The following is a 17,512-nucleotide window of genomic DNA, read 5'->3' as shown; positions in this document are numbered from 1 at the left end:
AGCAGTAGAGCGCTTGCCTTGAGCTGAAGAGCTGAGGGACAGCATTCAGACCCAGAGTTCAAGCCCCACAACTGACCAAAAAAAAAAAACTTTACTGTCTATACTATTAAAACAAAAATTAAAAGATCATCAAGCTAAGACAGATTGAGTGTCTTGAGGTTCTATTAAGCAAACTAAAACCAATATAATCAATTAGAAACCCAACTAACCTCTAGAGATTACAAATCAGAAAATACCCTAACCAATCAAATGTGTTCTTTGTTATATTTCCTTCCATTAATTTCCTCTCACACCCCTGATGTGGTCAGGAGCCATCCAATTCATGAATCACTGTTCAAATAAATTTACTTTAACTAATGTAACAGCAACCAGAACTCTTTTAAGCTTAAAAACAAGCAAACAAAAGCATTTATGTATTATTTTATAAGAAGAAAAGTCAGCATGAGACAAAAAGTATTTATGGGCAAACATGTGTGTATATATATGCATGCATGCATAAATACACACACACACACACACACACACACACACACACACACACACACACACACACACACACACACACACACACACACACACACACACACACACACACACACACACACACACACACAGAGTCTATATGTACTTCTTTCTTTCTTTAATCCCAAAGTAGGAAATAATACAGAAGCTTTTTCTATAATTTCACATTCAAATTCATATACCCATTAGTATAAAATATCTTCAAATGTAATTAAATTTAAGCTCTTATACAATACTACACATACTCTACACATACTCTACACATACTCTGACTGAATACAAGCAAAAAGTAATCTCTACTATTTGCTAACTGCTATAAATTCACATGTAACTCCACAAGTCCTGGAAAAGAGCACACTAAAGTCAGTGTTGTTGGCTATGTTCCTTTCAACCAGAACATGAACAAAGTTAGAATGCAACAGATCTAAAACCTGCATAAATCAGAAAAGACCTGACAATGTTAGCTGACTTCTAAAAAATTATTATGAAATATCCTGAAGACTAGAAACACAATTCAAAGGGACTAACATTTCAGAAAAACCGTTTAACCTAGACAGAGATGACTAAAAAATTCAGGTCATCACTGATGTTTGCAAATTGACACATGAATACCAAAAAGTTCACAAACCTCAAGATCAGCAAATTATACTCTAGTATAGTTTTTGTTTTTTGAGGGGGCAAGTCTTTTCATTTTTTCTTTTGTTTTCTTTTTTCTTTTTTCCCCCGGTCATGGGGCTTAACTCTGGGCCCGGGCACTGTCCCTTGGCTCTTCAGCTCAAGGCTAGCACTCTACTACTTGAGCCAAGCCCCACTTCTGGTTTTTCTGCTTATGTGGTGCTGAGCACTCTACCACTGAGCCACCTTCCCAGCCCTCCTTTCATTTTTTTCTAAGCTGCTCAATAACATAGCCATATACACAGGAACACAACTATAAACAAATATTTAGAGATGAAAAGACAAAAGTATAACTTATTTTTCTAAACCAATTTTGGAAAACAAGTGCATGTTTTAAGCGTTTATTCAGTAGTAAAACACTAATTTACAAGAGTAGTCTATAAGTGAAATGATTTATTTAATAAGTACCTATTTTTACTTTTAGTATATTTTAATATAGCTCATCAGCTAATATTCTGTTCCAAGCTGAGTAAAATTAATATTAAATAAGTATTTTATGTAAATGAGTTACTAAAGGAAATCCATCAAGTAGGCAAATACTTCTAATATATTTCCTATCTAAAATATTTGAAAACACAAACTAGTTCTTAGTTCAAATAAACATAACAGAAAGATGCTTACCTTGACACCATGACCCACATCATCCAGAACTGTGTAGTCAATAGGTTTCCGAATATATCGTACAGGGCGCTCCATATTGGCAGGTGCTATTATTTTATGGGTTCTTGATGTGTTCTTATTTGTTGTCAAAATGCCAATCTCTCTTCGAGCCACTTTCTCTTTATGAATATCCACAGTCTATATTTTAAATGTGAACAAAGCAAGAAAATATTATTTGTCATGGCCAACTACATATGTGGTGTCCATATATACTGAATCCAATATAGGTTGTACTATGGTACTGTACCATAATACAGAAAATTTCCAGTGAATATTTTATCTTTCTCTTCAAATTAATTCCCTCGAGGCTCAAAGGAAATACGTAAGGTAATTTAAAACTCTAATTTATTGGATTTGATTCTAAGGTAACTGCCAGGAAAACAATTTGTTTCCTAAAAACTTGGGAGTATGTAGGGGAGAGGAATCCTGCTCTAAAAGCTTACATTTTACTCAGTGGACATGAAGAACACACACACACACACACACACACACACACACACACACACACACACACACACACACACACACACACACACACACACACACACACACACACACACACACACACACACACACACACACACACACACACACACACACACACACACTACAACACGAAGAGGTTAAGTACTGTTGTGACACATATGTAAATTATTCGAAATTACTATTCAGAGTAAGACAAATGAGGCTGAAAAGAGTTCAGTTAAAGGCTTTACAGAGAAGATAAATTTTAAAGGATAAGCAAGAATATAATATGGAGATTACAAAAGACACTGGAAAAAAAAAAACTACACTGCAGGATTCAAGGATGGTAATGGGCTTAATTTACTAAGAAAACCCTCTTGCCCCAATTGTTTCTTGAGTCTATATGTTCTATGAACCTCAATTTGCATTAAATTTTGTTTATTCTTTTTTTAAACTGCATACTTCAAACAAAAACATCAAGGGAAAAATGATAGGACCAAAGGTTATAACCTGTCAGCAAGTGGCCTACACACCTGCTGCTTAGAACAGTTTACTCAATAATGTCCTATGTGTTTTTTAAATATTTTTAGGATTTGTTCTATTTGTATTCTAAATACAGTACACAATTAGCTATTGTCACTGTGTTGTACAACACATCTCAAAGAGGAGAGAATTTTTAAACTTATCCTGTGTGTGTGTGAGACTAGGAAAGTAGCTCTATAGTAGAATACTTGCCTAGCGAAGTACAAGAACCTGAATTCTACCCTCAGGACCAAATTAATAATAACAGCAATAATTATTATTTAAAACATTATTACTCAGTGAATAGCATTTAATAACTGGATAGCAGTCAAGTGCCAGTGACACACATTATAATCCTAGCTACTCAGAAGGTTGAGATCTAGAGGCTCATAGTTCAAAGCCAGCCCAGACAGAAAAGTCTGTCAGACTTCATCTCCAAAATAATCTGCAAAATGTCAGGTTGGAGAAATGGCCCAAGTGGTAGAGTGCCAGCTAAGTAAACCAGATGAGTGAGCTCAAACAAACAAAAAACAATAAAAGACCTGGTTCCCTAAACCTGCAAGCCTTTCCCTGTAATGCACTCAACAATGTGCAGGTATCAACTGTCTCTCTTTGCAGTACTCAATAAAAATTGAGACTGTTATCTGGTACAATTGCTAACATTGTGGCTACTGTAATTGCCATGAGAAATGATATCCTTTGTCGCTGACCATGAGTCTCATGTCTTCTAATAAAATCTATGAAATTATGGTAGAGTTAACCTATTCATTTGCAAAAGCCAAGTCTCCAACTACTCAAAATTTATGAGTTTTGGAAATGAAGATGGAAGGCTGACAGAGATCAAACTTTCTAATAATAATGGATGGAAAAGGTGATTACAGGTATTCAGAAAAATCCATGAGAATTGTTAAATGTCCTCCCTTTTATTGTTTATTATTAATGAAGCTAAATTAACAGAGACTTTCAGACTGAATACCAAGAAGTAGATATATTCAGACAGCAGCCTGAACAATTCCCTGATATTGCCAACTCTCTGCCAGATGGGAGATGTTCTTCATCAAGCTGACAGTCTCATAGGCCTGCCCCCAAAACAACTTGAATTAAAATTTGTCTGGTAGAGGAGAGGAAAGCACAGAGGGTCCTGTTTCATTTCAGATGATAGTTAGAGACACATGTCTATACTGAATGTGAAAAGGAGAAAATTCTGCAGCTATTTTGGTTAGAATAAGACTAATTTCTGGCTAGTTTGCTTGTAAGATGACGATGCTTGTTAAAGAATGACAAAACTAGTTATCTTACTGCCCAACTTTTCCTGCAGTCTATCTAACCAACATTCAATCCTCATGAACTGACAAGTCAAAGCCTCAGCAATTTTGATAGTGGGTCTTACCTGATATAATAAAGCATTGGCCCTCTAGGAAATTTTTCTTTTAGACAAACCCCACTAAGAACCGACTAGCCTAAGGACTTTATAGTGGATTGAGATTAAAATGCCAATATTAGAGGTGATTCACTAGAAAATGAGACATACTCAAAAAAAAAAAAAAAAAAACTAGAAAATCCTTAGCCTCAGCTCTAATGCTTCTAACTGAATTAAGATTCTGCTGTGCACTTGTGGCTCACAGCTGCAGCCCTACTAAAATCTGATGATCATGATTCTAAGTCACAGACTTTTTTTGGGGGGGGGGGGTCGGTAGTGGGGCCTGAAGGCTAGCTCTCTAGCACTTGAGCGTCAGCCCCACTTCTGGCTTTTTCTGCTTATGTGGTGCTGAGGAATCGAACCCAGGGCCTCATGCATATAAGGCAAGCACTCTACCACTGAGCCACCTTCCCAGGCCCAGTCACAGACTCTTTATCTCCAATTAGCCTCCAGAAAACTGGAAATGGAGCTGTGGTTTAAGTGGTAAAAATCTCAGGGACAGCACCTTGGCCCTGAGTTCAAGCCCCAGGACAATCATTCCCTCATCCCACCCCATTCCAAAAAAGATAAAAGATTTTAAGAGATATTATCTTTGTCAATGGAGCAATACTCCAAATTAAGGTGGGCTCCTGAAAATAATAATGCCACTATGCAAGTAAAGCCCAAGTCTAGGAGCCCAGAGAGTACAAAACTTATTGTCCCTGCCAACAAGCAATGTGGCTATAGCTGTTTACTCAAGATATTCACAATCTAAAATGGATTATAATAGTACTGATGAGGTTATCACACAAAATATTATTCTTTGGATAGACCAAAATCGTCCCAAATTTGTTTGTTTTGTCAGTCTTGGGCCTTCAACTTTGAACCTGGCTGCTGTCCCTTGGCTCTTCAGCTCAAGGCTAGTGCTCTACCACTTGAGCCACAACGCCACTTCCAGTTTTCTGGTGGTTAACTGGAGAAAAGCATCTCACAGACTTTCCTGCCCGGGCAGGCTTTGAACCACAATCCTCAGACCTCAGCCTAGTGAGCAGCTAGGATTACCGGTGTGAGCCTCCAGCGAGTGCCCAGCTTCATCCCAAGTTTTATTTGGTTGATCAGCATGCAGCTACCATACCATTCAAAAATGAGAGTAAATGTGTTTATTCAAAAAAGATGATTAGGGATGACTTGGAACTTTTTTTTAATTTAAAGTTTCCAAGGAAGGCTGAAGACCAAACATATTTATGTTAGATATTTTAGCAAACTTTTAGGGTAATGGTAGATGCAAGAAACAAAGTACTTTGGAGGGATAAGTTACCTGCTTTGAGCAAGGTTCACATCAGGGAAAAGAAGTTAATTTGACCTTTCCAGTGGGGCTCTTGGAACCCACTCAATATATTACTGTTATGGCTTCCATTAATAAGTAAATAGCCTAATTGTTGACATTTTACTTACAATATTGTGAATACTCCTAAACTCCCAAGGGATTATGCCCACTTTAAAAAGAACCCATACATGACAGCATTAGTGGATTTAAGATCCCACAATTTTATGAACTCTTTGAGGAGCAATCTCTGCAGGGATAATTTTACTGACTAAAGCCTCTAACAGGAGGAAGAGCCTCTCTAGAGTCACTAGCTGGGTCAATAATATAAATGACTATAGTAAAGGTCACAGTCTCATAAGATCAAGTGGGATAAAGTCTGCATCGCTCAGACTGTTAACACTGCCACCATTCCATCATCATACCAGACATAACAACACATCTACCATCAAAATAAAAGACTGTGTTCCTGATTAAAAAAAAAAAAAAAAGATACGACCTCATCCCAGACTGGTAAACTCTGCAAAAAGTCATTCTGCAAGCTTGTAGCTGAATGGCTACAGCAAACCTTTGACACTCACCTTTTAGTAATCAGTGATGCCTCACTGCTGATGACTTTTTCAAACACATCACACTAAATGCTGAAAAAAAATCTCCTCAAAAACCAACTCAAAATACTCAACAATATTAAGGAAAACCTATCTCCACAAAACAGGCAAAGGAGGGCTGTGGGCACAGCTCTGTGGTATGTGTACTTTAGCATGCACAATGCTTTGTGATGCCAGTGATTCCAAATATCACATTAAATACATATTCCTCCAATACTCACTAGACACTATGTTGAGACTGAACTATACAACTTAGGGGAAGGAGGGACAGAGGGAAAAAACTGGGAGAAAATGAGGTAGTGGCACTGTACAAAAAGACATGTACTCATTACCTGACTTATATAACTTATGAACATCACCTTTACAACAAAGGGACATTCCTCCAAAGAAGATTCGGAAAGATAATGACTACTTGGTCAAGTACACTGCTCCACAAGTCCTCCCTTTAGGAGGCATAAGAGAAACTCTGTTAAATTTGATTTTAAAATGTCCTTTCACCAAGTAGCAGTGGCTCACACCTGTAATCCTAGCTACTCAGGAGGCTGAGATCTGAGGATCAAGGTTCAAAGCCAACCAAGCCAGTAAAGTCTTTGAGACTCTTATCTCCAGTTAGTCACCAAAAAGCTAGAAGTGGAGCTGTGCCTCAAGTGGTAGAGTGCTAGACGTGAGCAATTCAAAAAAAAAAAAAAAACAAAACAGCTTAGGCACATCACCCAAGCCCTGTGCTCAAGCCCAGAACCGGCAAGCACATGCACACAACCCAAAACTGGCACATGATCGTGCACATACGTGCACACTCGCGCACACACACACACACACACACACAGAAATGCCCTATTCACTCTTTTTTTTTTGGGGGGGGGGGGGTTCCGGTCGTGGGGCCTGAACTCTGGGCCTGGGCACGGTCCCTCAGCTCTTCAGCTTAAGGCGAGTGCTCTACCACTTGAGCCACAGCCACTTCCGGTTTTTTTTTCTGCTTATGTGGTGCTAAGGAATCAAACCCAGGGCCTCAGGCATGCAAGGCAAGCGCTCTACCACTGAGCCACCTTCCCAGCCCCCTTTTCACTCTTGTACCTGATCATGCCAAAAAAAAGGTCTAGGTACGAGCTAGCAAAAGTAAACTATTGGAATGTAATACACTAACTTTGTGGCAATATAAGAAAGTAAGTAACTATAAACAACCCTAGCACTTATGGGAGAATACAGTACTTCCTTACTTCAAGAGGTAAGGAAAAAGCAAGGATGTAAGTGATTTCTCGCCTTGAAAATCACTCCTAGATACTCTTTGAAGAGGAACACAAAGGCTCAATGCCTGTATGCCTCTGATCATATAAAACAATATATATATATATATTGAAATGAACTCCAGAAAATGGAAACAGAATTTTTCTTTGTTGAGGGGTAACAATTACATGGGCAAGGTAATGAGGACATTTCTTATCAAGCATTATTGCCTCATCCTTTGTTTCCCTTTATCATCCCTTCCCATCTCCCACCCTCCCCACTCCCCCTCACCCATGATTTTGTTTTTTCTTTTCATCTTGTTCTTTTCTCTGTGACTTTGGGAGAGTAAGAGAGGCATCGAAATGGAGGGACAAAGGGTAAATAAATGCAGCAGTGGTACTCACTAGAGACTATATTGAAAATGAACTATGTAACTTGTGTTTGAGGACAGGAGGGAAAAACTGGGAGAGAGCAAGAGAGGTAGTGACATTGTTCAAAAAGAAATGTACTCTTGGGAGGTAGTGTGGCCGAGTGGTCTAAGGCGCCAGAAATGTAACTGTAACCCCTCTGAACATCACTTTTATAATAATTATAAAAAATTAAAATAGGGCTGGGAAGGTGGCTCAGTGGTAGAGCGCTTGCCTTGCATGCCTGAGGCCCTGGGTTCGATTCCTCAGCACCACATAAGCAAAAAGGAAAAAGCCGGAAGTGGCGCTGTGGCTCAAGTGGTAGAGTGCTAGCCTTGAGCTGAAGAGCTGAGGGACAGTGCCCAGGCCCAGAGTTCAGGCCCCACGACTGGACCCAAAAAAAAAAAAATTAAAATAAGAAAAAAAGAAAATTATTACTGGAGCCTCCCTCACAAAGGAAAATCCCCTGGTATGGACCCAACGAACTACAAACTTTAAATTTCAATGACTCCCTGCCAGACAGCTCTCGTCACAATTCTTCTTTACCTCATAGAAAAGTCTCTAGGTAGCAGTGGAACAGGACCGAAGCTCCTGTATTTCCCACACAAAACACCTATGGTGTCTTTTCTACCCACATTCCTGTAACTAAGTGAATGCCACCAGGCTAGTGGCAGAGACAAATAAGGGCAAAAACAAGTATGAGCTTTAATTATACATACTGAACTAGAAAGCCTAAAACCAACAAGCCATCCAGGAGGCCCATACAGTAGAAACTGTCATCCCCAAACCTCATGGGGAGGAAGTACCTAGGCAAAAATTGTAAATAGCACATTCTTTATAGAAGCACAGAATACCACTTGATCAAGTACACTGCTCCCCAAGTCCGCCCTTTAGGAGACAGAAGAGAAACTTTGTTAAGTTTAAAATGTCCTTTTCTCCGAGTGGCAGTAGCCACCTAGTGATTCTAGCTACTCAGGAGGCTGAGATCTGAGGATCACAGTTCAAAGCCAGCCCAAGCAGGAAAGTTTTTGAGACTCTTATTTCCAGTTAACCACCAAAAAGCTAGAAGTGGAGCTGTGCCTCAAGTGGTAAAGTGCTAGACTTGAGCCATAAAACAACAACAAAAAAAACACAGCTTAGGCACAGCACCCAAGCCCTGTGTTCAAGCCCAGACCCTGCATGTACACATGTATGCATACATCCTTCTACTATAAAAATCAAGTATTGCTTCCTTCAAAAACAGTGACTTATAGATTAGAGGTGCTTATTCAAGACCTTCAAATGTTAAGGAAGCACCACTAGTAGATTATATAACGTCACAGACAACTATGATCTCTCTAAAACAAGGCTAGTAGGGAAAGGTGTTTACAGAGAAAATTAACAAGTTAATCATGTGCATTCCTACAATGTAAGTCATCCAATGCACAATTTGCTCCAGACTTTAACTGAAGTAATCAATGACATCACCTTGGCCCTTCAAGCATTCTCAGCAGACAGAATTGTTTTGGTTGACAGAATAACCCTAATATTTCCTTCTTGCAAAACAAGGCTAAAATCTGAGAAATATATCCTACAGTGCCTAAATTAAAGCCTTAGGCCAACTTGAAAGTCAGGACAGAAAGTTAAAAGAGAAAGCCAGATGGCTAAGATTGACTCTAAAAGTTCCCTGCATTTGTTCAGCAATATGGGTCTCAAGTCCTGGGGAGCATAATTGAGGTCAACACTGCAGATTGGCCTCATCCTGCTATCCTGTGGATAGTAACTTCAATTAAAGGTCATATAAGACAATATATCTGGTCCAAGCCTCTGCTGTAAGGTTTAATCAGTGACCAATGAAGTTGCATGATTAAATATACTTCATAACTAGCCAAAAAGGTACAGAAAGGAAGAGTGTTGGAAGACAATTGTACTTAGATCTCTCATTTCAGTACATCTTGTAATTAGAGACGTTGAAACTCATTCCATAACATTTGGTTAAAATATGTTGATATAAAAAAGTCTTGAAGTACAGAAATAATATATCCTAAGGAGCAAAGAGCAGGTTTGTTTATTGTCAAGTATAATAAAGATGTTATCTTCCTCCAGGTTAAAGATCAGATAGGCGTACTGCTCACTATTAAAAGTCTATATGTTCCCTAACCTAGAAGTACTGTCTCCTATAACAGACTGGATTACATTACAGGAGATGGATCACCACCACAAAATCTACAGTCCCTTCACATTCCTCTACAGACCTGAGAGCTTGGGAAATGAGCACATTCCACTGTTCTCATGAGGAAAGCCCCATGTTTCTTGTCCATGAATCCTATTATCTTTCACCTGAAATCTTTAAAACTGTGGCAGGCTACTTACTAGTCTGCATAAAAAACAAAATCTCAGATACCTTAGTCCTTAAAACAATTGTTTTTATAATGAAACACCACCTTCTCTGACCACCTTCTCTCATTAATTCTGATGACCATCTAATATAGACACCGATGTGAATATAAAAACTTTTGGAGGGCTGAGAATGTGGCTTGGTGGTAGAGTGCTTGCCTAGCATAAATGAAGTCCAGGTTGGATTCTTCAGTACCACATAAGCATAAAAGATCAGGTATGGCATTATGGCTCAAGTGGTAGAGTAGCTATTCTTGAGCAAAGAAGTTAAGGGACAGTGCCCAGGCCTTGAGTTCAAGCCCCACAACTGAAAAGGAGAAAAAAAAATTATGTTTTTTCAAAATGTCCCTTTTTAACTCTTCTAGGACCCTGAGTTCATACTCTAGTATCACCCACATAGACTTCCACACACAAACTTGAAATTTTCTTCTGAATCACCAAAGTCCAAATTACAACCTGTCCAACAATACACAACTCTCCATATGGTAGGAGAGCACATGAAGTAAGTAGGAGGAGGGCAACAGGTTTGGACTATTTGTATTGTAGCAGTATGCATATGTTCACCAAGTTGACAGTTTTTTCAGTGAAAGCAATTCTTTTTTTTTCTTTTGGCCAGTCATGGTTCTCTGGGGCCTGGGCGCTGTTCCTGAGCTCTTCATCTCAAGGCAAGTGTTCTACCACTTGAGCCACAGCGCCACTTCCAGTTTTCTGGTGGTTTATATAAGAGTCTCATGACTTTCCTAACTGGGCTGGCTTTGAACTGTGATCCTCAGAACTCAGCCTCCTGAGTAGTTAGGATTATAGGCATGAGCCACTGGTGCCCAGTGAGAGTAATTCTTTCTTAAACTTGGATTTCCTTAGTTTTACATTGTTCTTCTTTATAGAAAAAACAGCTGTTTGATATTTAAAAACAAAAGTAAGAATCCTAGCTAAGATCTGAGGATCATGGTTCAAAACCAGCCCAGGCAGGAAAGTCCTTGAGACTCTTATCTCCAATGAATCACCAGAAAACCCAAAGTGGCACTGCTGCTCAAAGTGGTAGAACACTAGCCTTGAGCTGAAAAGCTGAGGCACATTGCCCAGGCCCAGAGTTCATTCCCCAAGACTGACAAAAAAAAGTTTTTATCTTAATATACTGTTTGAGAAGATCCTAGCAGCACAATCTTTAGAGCCACAGGTCTCCCCAGCACCCAAAATAAAAAGAAGGGGACATGCAAGCTTGAAATGAGAAAAATCTATGTTTAAATACTGGCTCTTTGGCCTAAGTGTAATAAAGCTTCGTTAACTACCAGCTCAAGATAAGGCAAGATGGCTCAAGTCAAAATTAACAGCATTTAGGAAGTAGAGGCATGTCAAGTCCAGGTGAGGCTAACCTGGGAATACACACAAAGACCTTACCTCAAAAAAAAAAAAAAAGATTTAATTTTGCTAGAGGTAGGGCTACAGCTCAATAGTAGACAACTTGCCTAACATATGTAACTTCAACCTCTAGTACTTAAAACAAAAATTCCATTTTGCTTATATAAAGAATGGAATATCAGCAATGTTTGACAAGAAATGTGCTCACTGCCTTACTTATATAACTGTAAACCCTCTGTACAACACCTTTACAATATAATTAAAATTAAAAAGAATGGAATAACAGAATCTACATCATTAAGAAAATCTACAATACTGCCTGATACAAAAAGCACTCAATTTTTTTTTACTGACTCTTATTCACCAATCTACTTTGATCTACCACCCCACAATTAAGACAACGTATTTCTAAAACACTAATATTAAACCTTGAACCAATTATATTATGGATCAGAAATATGATAAATATAAATTGTGTTCTGATTTCCAAGTCTGCAATGGGATTTTGGTGAACTATCCAGAGTCAGTACTAAGGGTTTGGCAAGTTGAAAACTAAATGATTTCAAGGTGAACAAGTACTAAAACAGGCCAAGCTTCATTGTAAAAACAGTGAGTCTATAGCTATCAAAAATACTAACAGAGAAAAGATAAACTCAAAGACAAGGTCTGATAAATGAAGACCATGTCTGATGAGTCAGCCTGTGAGGGAGAAATAACAAAATCAAGATGGATACATACAAGATAAATTTGGAAGTAACAGGATTACTACAGAAGGTATGGTAGGGGTAGGGGAAACAATTTTAAGGAATGAATGCATTTCTGAAGCTCTCATATAATTCAAAAACTAATATGGGTTTATTCCTAATCATCATTTAACAATAAAACAGTTTAATATTCCCTTCTTCTGTTTTGAAATTAGGCAATGGTTCACTAATTTTTTTAATTTGAAATAAGTCTTAATATCTAAATTTTTTCTGAATTTTATTCTCACTTTATACTGCATTTTTACCACATAAAACTACTGCAGGGCTGGGAAGGTGGTTCAGTGGTAGAGTGCTTGCCTTGCATGCCTAATGCCCTAGGTTTGATTCCTCAGCACCACATAAGCAGAAAAAAAAACCGGAAGTGGCTGTGGCTCAAGTGGTAGAGCACTCGCCTTAAGCTGAAGAGCTGAGGGACCGTGCCCAGGCCCAGAGTTCCGGCCCCACGACTGGACCAAAAAAAAAAAACAAAAACAAAAACAAAAACAAAAAACAAACAAAAAAACTACTGCAATCAGGGCTGAGAATGTGGCTTAGTGGCAGAGTGCTTGACTAGCCTGTATGAAAGCCCTAGGTTCAATTCCTCATACCACAAAAACAGAGAAGGCCAGAAGTGGCTTTGTGGCTCAGCTGGTAGAGTGCTAGCGATGAGCAAAAGAAGCTCAGGGACAGTGCCCAAGCCCTGAGTTCAGTCCCAAGACTGGCAAAAAAAAAAAAAAAAAAACTACTGCAAAGAGCAAGGTGCCAGTGGCTCACACCTGTAATTCTAGCTACTCAGGAGGCTGAGATCTAAGGATCATGGTTCAAAGCCAGCCCCAGCAGAAAAGTCCCTATAAGACTCTTATCTCCAATTAGCCACTAAAACTTGAAGTGGCACTGTGGCTCTAAGTGGTACAGCATTAGCCTTGAGCAAAAAAGCTCAGAAACATTACACAGGGCCCGAGTTCAAGCCTCACGACCAACCTCCCCCCCCCCCAAAAAAAAAAACCCTATAGCAAAGGGCCAGTAACAAAGACACACAAAGTACAAACAAAACCCTTGCACCTGCATAATATATAAAGCAAAATCTACAAATATCACTGTTAGATAGCTCTTTTGTCATTCTCAGTATATGATCAAGAGTTGTTGGAAGAGAATAGCAAAAGCAAACATGATAATACAAATATCCTTCCCATAAAATCAGAACACACCCTGAAGAAAAGCCTACAAATTCCTTTATCCATTTATATATCTTACTTCTAGTAAGAGAAAAATAAGGGAACAGTAAAAACAAAAGCTTAAAAGAGGAATCCAAAAAAAAGAAGTTATATGCCCTTCAAAACTAGGTATAACACTCCCTCCTACCAAATACACTCAATGCCCCACTTCTACACATGTAGTCTAAGTCTTCCAAAACTCAGTTATAACTTCAGAGCATCTCAATTAAATATCAGCAGAGGTATTTTTTTTTTTTTTTGGTCGGTTGTGAGGTTTGAACTCTGGGCTTGGGCGCTGTCCCTCCACTCTTCAGCTTAAGGTGAGCACTCTACCACTTGAGCCACAGTGCCACTTCCAGTTTTCTAGTGGTTTTTGGAGATAGGAGTCTCACGGACTTTCCTGTCCAGGCTGGCTTTGAACTGTGATCCTCAGATCTCAGCCTCCTAAGCAGCTAGAATTACAGGCATGAGCCACTGGTACCAGGCTTCAGCAGAGCTTCTTAAGGTTTCAAAAAGTATAGGAAAGAAGAAAGGATAAGACATAATTGGAAAAAAAAATAAGTAGGATAACTTGCCTACTGAGATTCATTATAAAGCTTTAGTATGGGCTGAGAATGTAGCTTACTGCTATAGTGCTTACCTAGCATTCATGAAGCCCTGGGTTCAATTCCTCAGTACCACAATAAACAGAAAAAGCCAGAAGTGACACTGTGGGTAGAGTGCTAGCTTTGAGCAAAAGCAGCTCAGGGATAATGCCCGGGCCCAGAGTTCAAGCCCAGGACTGGCACATTTAAAAAAGAAGGGGAAGGGAAAGGAAGGGAGGGGAGGGAAGGGAAGGAAGACACATGCCTCTTTTAAGGACCTTCCAGAAAAATCTGTGATATCAAAGACAGAAGGGCAGACAGGAAAAAAACAGCACAGCAACACTACTTAGTGTTTCACGTATCTTCCATGATATGGGATTAGGAGGCCTGCTACCCTTACAATTGCCACTAAAGGGATGCATTGTGGATTTCAAGCAAAAATCTTTATATATAAATAAAACCACAATAAATGTTTGCTAAAAATGTAACTACATAATGAAAACCAAAATATATTTGTACCCTAAATTTTTAAAAAAGAGACAAAGTTAAAGAACCCCAAAACAAGCTACACAGAGAAAGCTTTCAGCCAAGAAAAAGACAATCTTTCTCTGTTGCTGCTTATTTGGCTCAGTCTTCAGAAATGGCTCTATGCCCAAAATTCTGTGTTACAGGGCTCTGTCCAATAAGCTGAAAACAAGGTCCCAATCAACTTCAAAGTTAACTTGATTCTAAATGACCTATATATGTAATACACTATGAAATATATTTTAAAAGATGAACTGTAAAACTGGACTCTGTTAAAAAAATGTAATCAAAAAATTTGGAACCAAATTATTTAGAAATACTGTCTCCTGGTAAGAAATGGTTCTGGCACTAATATTTTGTTTTATGCCTAGTTTTTCAGTACCACCAATACCATTTTTCTATTTGAGAATCTAAGATATGGGTTTCAGAGAGATGAGCAACAACTATGGAAGGAGTAACATTGATCAAGATGCACTGCACTCACAAACTGCAATGTTCAAGTGAAACCTCTTCATACAACTAACAATGACAAAAAATAATTAAAACTTTAAAAGACAAAATACAGAACACTTTCATAATTATAGTCACCTAAAAAATATTTGTGCTTCATTTAGTAATAACAATTTTTAATCTAAACAGATTTGGGCTAGATATGAACTTTTAAGAGAACATTGTCACAGTTTTATCTTCTAAATATATGATCTAGGGTTTATAGTTATTCTTTACTAAGATCATACCTAAGAATTAACATTTGTTGTAGTATTCTCTCTCCATAAAATGTATTTTAGGGCTAGGAATGTGGTTTAGTGGCAGAGTGCTTGTCTAGCATTCATGAAGCACTGGGTTCTATTCCTAAGTACCACATACACAGAAAAAGCCAGAAGTGGCTCTGTGGCTCAATTGGTAGAATGCTAGCTTGGAGCAAAAGCTGCTCAAGGACAGTGCCTAAGCTCTGAGACCTGACTGGCAAAAAACAAAAAACCATGGTATTTTCAGGAGGCTGAGGTCTGAGTATCAAAAGTTTGAAGCCAGGCTAGGCAGGAAAGTCTGTAACACTTTTATCTCCCCTTATCCACCGAAAAGCTCAAAGGGGAGCTATAGCTCAAGTAATAAATCATTTGCCTTGAGCAAAAAACTCAGAAATAGTGCTCAAGCCCTGAGTTCAAGATTCAAAAGCAGAGTGCGTGCAGGCGCACAAGTGCACACATGTGCGGACACACACAATTTTTTCTAGAAGTACAAGACAGTTCAGTATAATGACTATGTAGAGGCTGATACAGAAAGATCACATATTCAAGGACATCCTGGGATATATAACCAGACATGGACATAAAAAATTAAAAAAAAATAGTTCTAAAGCTGGTTAGTGCACATACCTAACATACACAATGTCCTGGGTTCAGTACTCGATACTACCAAAAACAAGACTCTACCATTAGTGTATGATCTTTCAGGTAAGTTGTTTAACCTACTTTTGATTTCAGTTTTCTTATGAAAGTATTAAATTTAAAGATTTGGATGAATCTCATACAATTATTGTCAGGATTAAATAAGTTAGTATATGTAAAGGATTTTCATCATTTCTGGCATGTAGAAAGAAATCAGTAAATATTAGTTTTACTGTTAACTGCTCTGTTCCCCCATCTATATATCAAGTGTTAAACTGAATTTATTTGACTTTACTATTTAAATAAGTATTTTCAATTTTAACAGAAATTATTAACTGGGTGTTATTGGCTCACATCTATAATACAAGCTACTCAAGAGGCTGAGATCTGAGAATCCTCATTTAAAGCTAGCCCAGGCAGAGAACTCTGTGAAACTCATCTCCAATTAACCAGCAAAAAGGTAAAAATAGAGATGTGGTTCAAATGGTAGAGCTAGACAAGAGTGGAAAAGCCAAACAAGAATACAAAGCCCAGAGTTCAAGAAAATAAAAAAATTAGAAATTACTAAGTTTAAGATGCTCACCTAGGGGCTGGGAAGGTAGCTCAGTGGTAGAGCACTTGCCTTGTACGCATGAGGCCCTGGGTTCGATTCCTCAGCACCACATAAGAAAAAAGAAAAAAGCCGGAAGTGGCACTGTGGCTCAAGTGGTAGAGCGCTAGCCTTGAGCTGAAGAGCTGAGGGACAGCGCCCAGGCCCAGAGTTCAAGCCCCACAACTGGGCCCCCCCCCCAAAAAAAATATGCTCACCTATATTATAAATATACACACACACACACACACACACACACACACACACACACACACACACACACACACACAGCAAATCTGCACTCTCAAAAATAAAGTTTGAAATCTATCACTGAAAAAATTTGGATTATACTTAACAGTAGTTTATTCTGAGCCTACACATTTCTTTTTGCATCATAGGAGTATTCTGGATCTACAATTCTTTACAACTGGGTATATTTATACCAAGGGTATATTTAAAAGCAGAAGTTGGTACTTTGAAATGCCACCAAAATGACTGCTATAATTTTTTTTTTGGAGGATAAGGGAAAGCATTAGTAGACAAGAAATTCCAGTAAGTCTTTGGACATTGGAAAGTAAATTGAGGTAAGGTAGCTAAGTTTTCAAAACAGAAGGTATTGCCTACAACACCTGTACACAGCAAAGCAATTTACCCTAAAGAAGAGTAAGAAAAAATAAGACCTGAGAGACTCAGAATTTGGGAGTACCAGGCTCTCAGACTAAATTCTGAGAGACTCAGAATTTGGGAGTACCAGGCTCTATATATAGTGGACAAAAAGTGAAGAACAATTAAAATCACAACTCACAATACAGAAGAGCCAACAAATGAAGGTAAAAGTAGCTAAGTATTCAAAACAGAAGAAGCTAGTACACCAAAGGTATCTTAATGTATATAATTCCCAAAAGAATGTTGTTGAGGAAAATTTGAG

The 17,512-nt window shown here is 38.4% G+C and overlaps 1 protein-coding gene across 15 annotated transcripts in view; it reads right to left on the bottom strand.

The window, feature by feature from the left end:
- Nucleotides 1-17,512, bottom strand: part of Abi1 (abl interactor 1) — a 105,414-nt gene that overhangs the window by 29,218 nt on the left and 58,684 nt on the right. For all 15 annotated transcript variants that reach the window (XM_069998295.1, XM_069998282.1, XM_069998287.1 and 12 more), the window contains exon 3: nucleotides 1,819-1,995. In XM_069998295.1, coding sequence (XP_069854396.1) covers nucleotides 1,819-1,995 — 177 coding nt within the window. The remainder of the gene's footprint in view (nucleotides 1-1,818; nucleotides 1,996-17,512) is intronic.

The sequence above is a fragment of the Dipodomys merriami genome, unplaced genomic scaffold (assembly GCF_024711535.1).
Source record: "Dipodomys merriami isolate MVZ:Mamm:240054 unplaced genomic scaffold, mDipMer1.0.p SCAF_51, whole genome shotgun sequence".
In the NCBI taxonomy this organism is placed as follows: domain Eukaryota; kingdom Metazoa; phylum Chordata; class Mammalia; order Rodentia; family Heteromyidae; genus Dipodomys; species Dipodomys merriami.
This window is presented reverse-complemented; position numbering and strand designations above follow the sequence as displayed.